Below are 12959 nucleotides of genomic sequence, written 5' to 3'. Positions count from 1 at the left end.
CACTGATCCATCATCTTTGGACTTCCAAACTAAGTCCCAGATGGATCTACCAACTACAGCATAATCCATCCGACCCAATGCTTCTCGGAGGCTCCGAGGGACCAGTCTGCAATGATCCGCAGCTTCGCCGCCTTGTAACATAGTACAAGTCTTGAAGATCTTAACCCCCTCTGGCATAGGGTTCCGCAAAATGTTATGGGTTATTTGAGTTGACTGATCCTGCCAAGCAAAAGGCAGTGTCCAACGATCGGAGAAAAAAGATACAGGTACTGACATCCGAAGGGCCTGAAAGTGAGCCTTTTTTAAGGAAATCACTATTGATTCTGCGCTATGTTCTTATTGCCCTTGGCATTGTTGGTTGGTGCAGGCACACAGGATCTGTCTTGGCTGGCAGACTGCTGGGTGTAAGGCCTAAGGATCTTTTAGCCCCGTAATGCAGGTATACAATTTACTTCTCCTGTTGTTTCGAATGATGTATTTCCAATATTGATATACTTGCTAAGAAGATTACTGTTTTCTGCTAGCTTTAGCTCCTAAGACTGTGGTGTAGTTTTTACAATCTGACTCCACCTCTGTGGCTTAATTCTTTATTTTTTTTATTCAATCTCTTTGCGGATCTGGAAGCTGTGAAATCAAGTTAAAGTTAAGCTACTCTCCTTGTTTTCTGACTCTCGAGGCCTTGTTTGGTACATGTTCATTTTCAGATCGGAATGCTTTTATTTCTTCTATACAGGTTTTTGGGTGATTGAAAGTAAAGCTAGAACTCTGCCACACATTTACTAATTTAAAGTTGATGCAGTGAATTACACGAAAAGGAAAGAGCAGAACTGTGATATATCATTTAAGATATGGTACTATATCTCTCTGTTCCTGCACTGGTGCACTTTTGGCTTCCTTGTGCCACGCAGACCTTTCACCATAGTGCATAGTCTAGCATAGGTGTTGTACTCGAAGGGAAGATAATATCCTTAGATATAGTTTCATTTGTTTTCAAATTTGTAAGTGTGCTGTACAGTACGCTACGAATGTAAATTTGGAAATGTTTGAAGTAAATAAAACTTTACTCAAAACGCTACACCTACCTTGAGGAGGCATACATTTTTAGCACAAAACCTTATCTACTATTTCTAGTTGATAGGGTATTGGGTCAAAATCATGAATGGTTGCATGGGAATGACCAAAAACAACCATGGTAACCTCTTGATGCAAAGGAGCGCATAGCCCTGCTTTGCCTTACTTTAGTGATTTAGAGCTGCTTTTCACACAAAATAGTTTAACAAGCTGGTAAGTACATCCCAATTACACATTTTGTGCTGGGTTTGCGTCCCTTTTATGACACCAATGCAGAGCAAAGTGTTGGGCCTCTTTGTGATATCCACTTTCCATCTGAGGTTTTGTCCTTATCCTGTTCATTGCCTGCAGTGGGGGCTTTTTGATTCTTTCTATGGTTCTGTTATCCTCTTCAGCAGTTCTGACAATGTCTCCGTCACATGGGAGAACTGTGGATCTCCATCTTGAAAACATGTTTCACGCTGGAAAGTAAATCCCAAATCAACACTTTGTGTGGGTTTGTGTCATGTTTGGTGACTGACTGGGGCGAAGTGTTGATAAATGCGGCCAAAGGAGCGGAAGCTCTCTGGTATTACCATCAGGATGTCAATTTTGGATCTCGAACCAAAGGCAGTGCTCCTACTGACATCAAACTCTAAGGCTGAATCTAGAATCTGAAAGTTTGGGGTACTTTGCTTTAGTTGTGCCTACTTGTCTCCAATCAGGCACTTGACTAGCATTGTCTGAATTTAACTGTAACTTTCGTTATCCTTTCTGGTAGCAACATTTCTAGATTCACATCTTGTGGATGCACTTTTGCCTCCATTCACTTTACTTTTAGATCTGTGGCGTTATTTTCAAGTAGACTTTACCCATGAAGACAGCAGCAAAATACCAACGTTGTTTTTAGGTCTCTTCTGGAAGACCATGCTCGTAGGGCTGCACAAGCAATCTGCAAAACATAAGCATTACTGTTTACTTGTTTTTCTTGCCCGAGTCAAATTTGAAGTTATGAAACTGATTATTGCATATACCTTCTTTTCTTTAGATAATAGTATACTACGCCTTAGATTTTTTTTGTAGTGGTGTAAGCAGCCAGTGTCTATCGACAATTTCTACGTTGTAGTCTTGCCACATCTTTCCCCCAAAAATCATAATAATATACATAATGGTTACATATAGAAGTTTTCTGTCACCCCTCTTTATCCATTTGTCTACTGACGTGTCCTTCACATTTTGCTTCCACCCACCACAGCATAGAGCAGTAAGTGTGCCCACTCACCCATTGGCTCTCTTCGCTGTGTCTGATGAAAATTTCCATAGCCACCTACAAAGTGATCACTTGACTGGATGAGCTAATTTGCGCGTTCATTAATTTATTTTTGCTATGGATCATGTTTTTACTTTTATTTTTGCAGCTATATGCTCACAATCTTTAAATGGTACGATTTTTATTTTTCATTCCTTTTATATTTTATTGGATATTACAAATGTTTGCAGTAAAATAAAATGTCAATATGCAATGAAGGCTTGCAAAAAGGTCAGAGCTCTTGGGTTTGACAGTATTTGTTCGGTGTTGTTGACGGTGCGTTTCATTTTCAGCAACAATTCCATGATAAACAGAAGAGCCTCCATTAGCAAAGAAAGGTACTTTTAGATATGTGTGTATTCCTGTACATATTTTTATATACATTGGCAGATTCCACTGTTGAGATTGATGTCCATCATCTTCTGTATGTTATAGTTATTGACTTCTGTAGGAACAAGTTTAAATATGTCATATATCATGCGAGAAAATGTAGCGACTGGTGTATTTGTTTCCTCATTCAACAGTTCCCAAAGACGGCCTGAGATGCCAAGCGGCATTTGATGAAATGAGGTCAAACTACATTAAGGAGCTGAGGAAGCTGGTAACAAAGAGTCCGAACACCTCCGGGCAGAGCTGGCAGCGGTTTTACCAACTAACGAAGCTTTTGGATTCCATGCACAATGTAGGTATCGTTCAAAAAGGTACAACACCATGAAGTATCCTTCCTTAAGTTACTCAAATAAGTACAAAATTGTGGCGTAATATGGGCCGACAGGTAGTTGCTTTATTTTTTGATAACTGAGTTTCAGGACCACACGGGAGGGGACTCGAAATTGTTTAATAAATACGCAGCAGACATCACATGTTTAACAACCAAGCTAAAGCCGTCTATATTGTGTTCCGCAAAGTGTGTTTCACATGACTACAAGAACTAACTGTGCTGCCTGCCACAGATATTTGTGGCATTACAAAGATGTCGGGAATAAGGATTTTCATGTATGTATAGCATACAAAAATCTGTGCATAAAGGTAAAAGGAAGTTTATTTATCGTATGGGCTGTTTCAAGTTGGTGCATATATTATCTCACCCCTACCATGTTTCGAACATTTCTGCAATGTTATGCTACCCTTTAAAGAAAATAACAAGCTCAGTGAGAGGCAGAAATATGATTGACTCGTTCCTGAGCCAGTCATTCGCCCTGGTCAGAGAGGTTATAGAATTGCACAGTGGGGTGTGCCGAAAGAAGGCTGTGGGGATTAGCACACGTGGAACCCGGAAGCACTTAGCGTGGACCTCCTAGTGCTGGCTTTAGTTCTCTCTTGCACTGGGGTAACATTGGACCAGTGAAGAAGCGTCAGTACTTTACTGTCTGAAGAGGTGGTTAATCTAATCGCATTTTCCACGAGAAAGAAGCGATTTCATGTGGTGAATTTTTCTTCTAAGCTGTGCACGGGGGTGGGGGATGCGAAACCCATATCCTCGCGAAAAATGTTCAGACAACTAGATTTTTTGTTGAATAGCTTTTGGCTCATATTTATTACATGTAAATGTCAAGGTTGTACAGAAAGTACTTATGATGTTATGTTGGTTTTCTTTTTTTTTTTTTTAATATTGCGCAAACTCGACCCGAAGGTATTAAAGCTCTCTACATGAGCACCAGTTACATTGCACAAGGCCACATTACGTTTTTGAAGGCACAGGGAGATAACGTGATTTGCCAAGAATCATAGGCTATGGACTCGACACCCAGACTAGAACCTGGTTCCCCAGTTTTCAAGGTCGACAGCTCTGGCCATTAAGCCACATCATCTCCAATTAACAACTGAACATATACACCGAGACTCAACACAGCAGCCAAAGTTGCTATGTTGGGGAAAAAGCAGAGCAGCATCATATCAACTAAGTTATGGCATTGTTTCTCAGCCTGTGCAGGCACACTTTTGCCTGCCTTGCTCGACGCATACACTCTGGAACCATAGTGCAGTGGTTTCTGAATGATGTCTAGCATAGGTTTTATACTGAAAGGATACCCTTCCAGTACAAAATACTATTTCTAGCAGTAGTTTTATACTTTTCCAAGTTTGTATGTGTGCTGTAGGTTCAGCGCACAGAAAATAAAACTTTTCTCCAATGTTAGGCCTGCTCCTAGCGGACGGGGGGTAGGGGGGGGTCCATTTTTTGCCACTTATCTCTGTCTAGCAGTGTTAGTAGATAGGGTATTGCGTCAAAATCCATGAGTGATTGTATGGAAATACCCATGTACCACAAGTTGTACACTCCTTGACAGAAAGTAGTACATAGTGCTGCTTTGCATTACTTTAGGGCTATGTTCCAGGACAAAACAAGTTTTGCGCTGGAAAGTACATCTCAATACAACACAGCGCAAGTTTGCGCCGCTTTTATGATGCAAACGCAGCACAAACTGTTAGTAAATCTGAGCCTTAGTATTTATGAAATTGGTATAAAGAGCTCTCTCTTTGGAAAACAATCCATTTGTCTTACAAAACTCCCTAGAAATGCTGAGGAAAAAACAACGCTACTGTCTTTGAGTAGAGTAGAAGGTCTGTCACCTGTCGCAACCTAACTGCGCTGCTCCGTAGCTGAGGAGCATGATTACCACGCTCTCAGTGATAGGTTTGCTAACGTTTTGCATGGCCGCACGCGTGTTGCAGCGTAACGCAAAGTATAGCAGTGATTTACCATGCATTATAAAAGCCCACCATGCAAGGGCCCTTGCAAATGTTAGTAAATAATCTCCCTGTAGAGGTGTAACTTATAAAGAGTAAACTCCTTTAGAGAGTAACTAATCACTGTACAAAAGACAAGCATACAGTACGGGTTGGGCAGGGGAGGCATGGCGAAGCAAGGAGAATGGGAGTGACAGTGTATTAAAAGGATGTACTCTGTAGGCCAAGGAGAATGTGTGGGGAATAGGGTACTGTTAGAAGTGAGGAGCACCAAGCAGTGAAATACTGGAGGCAAGGAGTTGAGGATTGAGTACTCCTTTGAAAGTGCCCCAGTAGAGAGATGTATAATGCAATAAGGTGCTGCTTGAAAAGAGGTCATGACAGCGTACCAGAAAACTCTGTAAATACGTAGTTATTGACCTTTTGACTTCTGTGGACCACCACATAATCATTACAGGAATTCGAGGACCTCTGCTGAATCCAGGGACCCCCCACTGAGTCATTACTGGAAGCCATGGACCCGCAATGTTCATGAATAGCACTACACAACAAGACACAAAAATACAGAAACATCGATTCATCAAACAAATACACAAATGATGAAATATTTAATGTAATTATAAAACAAATAAGACATTCAACATTTTCAGTTTGATGCATTTGCACTCATCCCACAGAACAAGATTAGGACACCAACTTCATTTTTAGCATTCAATTTCCAAATTCTTCACATTTACAGAACATTTTAAAATGGTCAGTTTTATATTTTGTTTCTTTACATATATATATGCACTTTATTATTCTGTTAATAATATTTAATTTTCTAAGCAGTCGCAGACCCTTTGAATAGGCCTTATGGACCCCCAGGGGGTCCCCAGACCACAGGAACTGCTGTAAAATATTTTTACTATTAGTTTTTTTTTTTTTTTACACCGGTGCATTTTTTCTAGCATCAGTGTTTGCTGCACCGGTATTGAGACTTAATAAATGTATTTTTCAATAAAATGTTTTATTCGCGTTTTATATTACCCAGTGTAGCAAATCATAACTCTCTCAAAACTTTGAAATATAAAGAGTGGCAAGCATGGCATCCTTATACATTGACTGCAATAAAACTGCTTGGGGACAATAATACTTTTGATCATCACTCTTAGATTACATTTCCCATCTTTACTCCAAGAGGGTTACACTTCTCATTCAAGAGAAACACCAAAGTTGTTTTGTTATCACTCTTCAATTAATACAGTAAATATAGATACACCTTCTGTTACAGCCAGCCTTCAGGACCTAACCAACTTGTTTTTTTAAAAGGGTAACATTTTTTAAACAGTGAAGACTGGTCATCTAGGACTGTGGGGCTTCAACCATTTTGACACATGCACCACTGAAATAAGTGTGTTTAACACCAAATGCTTTCTCAACCGTGACCTAGGGTTCTGAAGATCAAGACTAAGGGAGAGTTAGCATGGAACTTGCTTGTTTGGAGTGGCTTCAGAGCAGTCCCAGAAGCATATGTGTAGTGTGAAACCACTCGTGAGGGCAGGTCTCATTTAACTCAGATGGAATTTTTCCACCGCCTGGGAGGTGGGCTGGCATTCTGTCACACTGAGCATTGGCAAAGCTTTCTTGGTCCCATCCACCTTCATATTACACTGCCATTTGCTAAATTTCAGCTAGTGGCAGTGTACTGGGGTAAAAAGGTAAATACGGAATGGTGCTAACCTATAAAGTACAAAAGAGCTGCTGTTATTGCAGTCCCTCATCCATTGACTGTAGAACGTGTTCTTTTGGGCAACGGCTAAATGATCCAGCATTTCTTCCTCTTCCATATGTAGTAACTCTCTGTTAAGTAAGGGTCAAGAGACTTGCGTAGGTTGTAGTTCGTAGGTTTATTCTTCAGATTTAATTCCAAATATAGCACCCACAACCAGAGCCGTCCAGTCGTGAGGAAGCCAACGTCCAAAGTGACGTGCGAGGAATCCTCACGACTGAAGGACCGGATTCCAGAACCATGAGGAGATCTCTCGTGCTGCAAGCACGGGAGAGCAAGGGAAGGAAAAGTAATCACAATATATAACATCTTCCCCACTAAGAAGGGAAACAAAGCAAACATACTAATGCAAACATGAGCAATTGCAAGAACAGAGGTGAAAAGGTACAGTGTAAAGCAAACATGAGGAATTGCCAAAACAAAGGTGAAAAGGTACAGTGTAAAGCAAAATTATTCTAAAACATAGTCTCTCAATCTGCAGGATAACTGTTTCAAACGAAAAGCCCTTTTTGTTGCCACTTCAGAAGTTTCCTGAGAAATCTAATCTTGTGGTAGGGAAGTTTCCTCAGAAACAGAGGATTGTTGCCCTGCGGAAGTGGAAGGGAGAGTAACGGGGGAAAGGGGAAGATGAACAGGAACGGTGTCCGCAGAGGGCGTAGAAGATTCAGCAACGGGATTTGAGGAATGTGGTTGGGAGTAAAGAAAATCAAACCAATCACAATGCTCAGAATCTGAAGTGGCATGTTCCTTGATGACATGGGCTTGAAGTGGAGAGATCTTAACAAGAGCTCGCTTGTTCCACCATCCACTGTCATCAAGAAGGGCTGAGGTTTTACTAACTTGTATGACCAAATTTGGAGAGGAAAATTTAGACATACCTTTTGAAACCCTTTTGGGATTTTTGACAAGAACCATATCCCCTTTTTGTAAAGGTTGATCAACAGAATGTTTACCTTGATCAAAACGTGATTTCATTGACAATTGTTTAGCAGACACATGATCTTGAACAGAAAAAGAAGAATCAGATAAACCAGAATTCTTATGCAACCAACTGGGATTAAGAACGGAATGAACTCTTCTTTTTCTAAGTAAGCTAATGTGTGAGACCCCGGTGGTCGAATGTGGAGAAGTATTGTAGGCCCATACTTTGTCATGAACGAAGGGTAGAGGGTCGAGCCGAGAAGAAATGGCGGTTTGGACACCCTCCTTAATAATGCGATTGCATCTCTCAACAAGGCCATTTGAAGAGGGGGAGTACAAGGCAACTTTGTGATGAAAAATATCGTTACGTTTGAGAAAGGAACACATCTTTTGAGAGACAAAATGAGTTCCATTGTCGGTAACAATGGATTTGGGAAAACCTTCAATGTCAAAAACAGACTGCAAGAAATTAATGGCATTGTCAGTAGAAGCAGAATTGCAAAAAGAATAATAAAGCCATTTGGAATAATAATCAACCAGGAGTATGAGAATCTTGTGTTCAGAGGGTAAAATATCATAGGGACCAGAAAAGTCCAAGGCTACTTTGTCCCACGGGCCAGCCGGTAGAGAGACAGGACATAAAGGTGTGGAAAGGGTCTTCCAATGTTTATCAGAAAGGATGCACTGGGTGCAATTGTCAATCATCTTTCTAATGTGAGAATCCATAGAAGGCCACCAGTAAAATTGTTTGATGCGCTGACAGGTCTTAAAGATGCCGAGGTGACCCTGATGAGCAGAGCGAATGATATGATCACGAACAGACTGAGGGGGAACAAATAGATCGTTGCGCATGACCATATCATTGACCAAAGAAAGTTCTTCCGAAACATTAGCAAAACCTTTAAGATCAGTGGATAAGGTTCTACGTTCGGGCCATTTGTTGACAATAAAATTCTTAACTTTACAGAGAACATGATCATTGACATAAGCTGTATTCCATTCTGCTTCAGAAATGGGTTGACATTCGGCAACTGCATCAATGGTGGCAACAACACACTCAACATCATCATTGACAATTGAATCATCAGTTAGAGACATTCTAGATAGGCAATCGGCCCTGAAATTTTTACCTCCGGGAATGTGTTTGATGACAAAGTGAAATTCGTGAAGCTTAGAAAGGAGACGAACAAGTCTAGCGGAAGCTCTATTGGAGGCACTGTCAGAGAGCATATGCATAAGCAGCTTGTGGTCCGTGTAAATTTCGAACTCGCGACCCCAAATGTAGGATTTGAACTTTTGAATAGCCCAGACGCAAGCCAGGGCTTCTCTTTCAATTGTGCTGTACCTGGTTTCAGCAGGAAGAAGGGTTCTGGAAGCGAAGGCAACCGTGTGTTCTTTGCCCTTAACCCACTGACCCAGGACAGCGCCCAAACCAGTAAGACTGGCGTCTACGGTGATAAAGCACATAGAGCCGTCACAAAAGGGGTTCAAAGCAGGTGAATCTTCGATGATCTTTTTGACTTGCTCAAAAACTCTTTGCAAGTCTTGGGACCAAACAAATTTTACACCTTTTCTCAAGAGTGTTCTTAAAGGTTCAACAATTTGAGCATAACCATGAACGAACCTGGCGTAATATTCAGATAAGCCAAGGAAGGAGCGAAGTGCGTCACGATCCTTGGGAGGTTCAGCGTCACGAATGGCTTTAATTAAAGAAAACTTGGGTTTAATGCCATTGGGAGAAAGGGAGTGACCCAAGTAATCCAACTCTTGGACACCGAATTTGCACTTATCGTGTCTAACAGTCATGCCAGCTTTTTCTAGGACTTGTAACACGGTATTAAGAGTTTGATTGTGCTGAAAAGAGTCGTTGGCGTAGACCAAGATGTCGTCTTGGTACGCTTGTACGCCAGGGATATCTTGAAAGAGGTTGTCCATTAGTTTTTGGAAAATGCTGGCTGCAGAGGCCAAGCCAAAGGGAAGCCTAAGGTACTTGAAAGCACCAAAGGGGGTGACAAATGTTGTTAACTCTTGAGACCTGAGGGACAAGGGAATTTGGTGATAAGCAGACCTAAGGTCAAGGAGGGAGAAGAATTTAGCCCCACCCAGATTAGCCAATAGGTCGTGAATTTAGGTCGTGAATTTTGGGGAGGGGGTGACAATCAACAATGATATTATTATTTAGGGAGCGTAAATCGGCACACAACCTAACCTCTCCAGTCTTCTTGCGAACTAGAACAATGGGGGAAACCCATTCAGATGAATCGCAGGGGGCAATGATTCCTTCGTCACAAAGATTTTTAAGAACACTTTTGAGTTCGTCTCTAGCGCTCAAGGGAAGAGGGCGAACCTTGTGGACACTGGTAGAGCGTTGGGTTTGAGACGAATTTCATGTTTAAAACCAATCACAGTGCCAACCTTGTTTTGAAATAAGTTTGGGAAAGAACTCAGCAAGGAGTCAATTTTGATAATGGGAAAGGAAAGATCAGAAATGTCAAAGTTCCCAGAATCATGACTGGTATAATAGTCGTGAGGGATGTCACCTAAGGCAATGGGTTGGTCAGAACCAGGCTTAAGAATCAAGCCCATTCTGGCTAAGTCAAACCAGCCAACGACATCTCTGCCTTTGAGGGCAACGTAAACTTTGGTGAAAGTGTATCTGCCAAGACAAGCGATGTTGGAATAAAAGAAGCCCAACATATCAATGTCTTTTTCACCAAATGCTTTGAGATGGAGATCGGACTTGGAAAGAACAACTTTACTCCAATTTGCATAAAAGGTAAGGTCAGACAAAATGGTGATGGGAGAACCAGAATCAGCTTTAACCTGGATAGTAATTGTACCAATCAACAATTCACACAAGGGACTCTTAATTTTAGTAAATTCAAGAGTCACATTCAATAGACAACATAACATCATTGAGTCTGGAGGAACAAGACTCTACGTTATCTTGAATCTCGATGTTGTTAACTCTAGTGAACCTTTTGCGACCCCTGCAAACAGAAGGAAAATGACCAATTTTTTTGCAGGAGGAGCATTTTTTTCCAGAGGCAGGACACGTGGGAGAATTGCCAAGATGATTCCTGGATCCGCATCTGTAGCAAATGAGAGGTTTCCTATTTGGTTGTCGTGAAGAATTGTTAACAAGATCAAAGGAAGTGAAACCAGAAGCTTGTTCAACTAAATGAACAGAAGGTTGAGAAATGCTTTCTTGTAAAATCTTCGAGGAATAAGTTGCGCGTTCAATCCCCTTGGCAATATCAATTGTTTCAGTCAAAGAAGGATTTTTGCAACTTAAGAGACGCTCCTGAATTTTTTTTGAACAACAAGCAAAGATAAATTGATCTCTGATAGAGGCGTCTGTACTAGCACCAAAGTCACAAGTAGAAGCCAAGATTCTAAGCTGAGCGATATAGTCTTCTACAGTTTCATCAAGACTTTGTCTCCGTTTGAAAAAATTGTGGCGTTCTAAAACAATGCTAGGTTCATCGTCATATTGTTTATTGAGACGAGCAATGGCTTCTTGGAAGACATCCCAGTTGTCACCGGATTCACCAGCGGGAGAAGAAATATGAGGTAAGTTTTCGAAGACTTGTTGAGCAGCAACTCCCAAACAACCATAGAGGATGGCAACTTTACGAGGAGGATCATATTTGGTAGCGTCAATGGCTACCAAATAGTTCTCGAAACCTTTTAACCAATTGCGCCAAGCAAGAGTAGGTTTCCCAGGAGTTTGTAAAAAAGGAGCTGGAGTTTGAAACTGTTGAGAAGAAGCCATTGTATTTGTAAAATAAAGGAAAGTGTCAAAAGCTGTTGTAAAAATAAAGACTTGGAGTGAATGATTGGCAGTAAGCGCGCCTATCGCTGATGACTTTAAATAAGACAAAAAGCGTGCCTATCGCTGCGATAATTTGAAGATTTGTGAAATAAATGTTAAATAAACATGGTAGGCAAAGAAGCGTGCCTATCGCTGTAGTTGCTTGAAAACTTGTGAAGTAAATGGAAATTTACATGAATATGTTAGGCAGGAAAGCGTGCCTGTCGCTGAAGTTGAAAAACGATTAAAATGAGTAAATGAGGGTTAAGTAAACATGGTAGGCAATGAGCGTGCCTATCGCTGAAGTGGTACTTGAAACTTTGACAAGGCGATGAAATCGCTGTGAAATTGATGAAAGCGCAGTGCGTGTGAAACGCAAAGCGGTGGACGAAGGCTTTAAAGGGCGCTGAAAATGGCCGCCGGCGTCGTCGTCTAGGAAACAGGAAGACGTGGTTTTTTAAAGGCGGTGGAGCTTGTCCTGAAGCGTAGCGCGCGTGTGCGCGAGCAGGAAGTCGGAACGTTGCGCGCGTGAGTGAGCGCGAGGCAGCAACCGACAGGGAGAAGTAGCGCCAAGGAACAAGCGAAGAAACCAAGCAAAATGACGCCGGGAGCCAGGAAATGGACAGGAAAGGTGTCCGGAAGCATACGACCTGGTGTAGCAGGAAGCAGACTGGAGGCGGGCTCAGCTGAGGAGGCACAGCGAGCAGTGGTCGAGTTTCGGTGAGTAGGCTGGCGGTGGGTGCAGGAAAATCCCACTCTCGTCGCCAAATATGTTAAGTAAGGGTCAAGAGACTTGCGTAGGTTGTAGTTCGTAGGTTTATTCTTCAGATTTAATTCCAAATATAGCACCCACAACCAGAGCCGTCCAGTCGTGAGGAAGCCAACGTCCAAAGTGACGTGCGAGGAATCCTCACGACTGAAGGACCGGATTCCAGAACCATGAGGAGATCTCTCGTGCTGCAAGCACGAGAGAGCAAGGGAAGGAAAAGTAATCACAATATATAACACTCTCTTTGGCTGCTGGGCCTCCAAGGTGCTGTCAATGTGCTCTGTAATCATTTATTAGACAAGAGCAGCAGAGTGGTGGTGTTGCTTGGGGATTTCATGGGCCGTATGAAATCACCCATGCCCCCACTGGATTACTACCACAGAGGACAGAAGGAAATCTGGAGTAGGACAATGTCCAGCGTGGATAGATATTTGAGAGTGAGTATCAGCAAAAGAATGGCGGAGGTGGGTTGTCTGTGCGTGTAATTATGTGTTTCTCAGTGCCTGGCATGTGATGAGCATCCCTGATGCACAAAGGTCACCTCTACCACTGATGAAAATCCCCACCATATTGTGACAATCTCGGACATATACTGGCTACCCATGAAATGACAAGAGCATTCCTGGCACATGGAAGC

At 41.9% G+C, this 12959-nt stretch overlaps 1 protein-coding gene across 4 annotated transcripts in view; it reads left to right on the top strand.

The window, feature by feature from the left end:
• Positions 1-12959, top strand: part of NR3C2 (nuclear receptor subfamily 3 group C member 2) — an 892575-nt gene that overhangs the window by 848437 nt on the left and 31179 nt on the right. For all 4 annotated transcript variants that reach the window (XM_086962278.1, XM_086962276.1, XM_086962277.1 and 1 more), the window contains exon 8: positions 2884-3041. In XM_086962278.1, the coding sequence (XP_086818404.1) occupies positions 2884-3041 (158 nt within the window). The remainder of the gene's footprint in view (positions 1-2883; positions 3042-12959) is intronic.

Source organism: Lissotriton vulgaris, chromosome 3_1, assembly GCF_964263255.1.
Source record: "Lissotriton vulgaris chromosome 3_1, aLisVul1.2, whole genome shotgun sequence".
In the NCBI taxonomy this organism is placed as follows: Eukaryota; Metazoa; Chordata; class Amphibia; order Caudata; family Salamandridae; genus Lissotriton; species Lissotriton vulgaris.
Note: the sequence above shows the minus strand (reverse complement) of the source record. Positions and strands in the feature narration are given on the sequence as shown.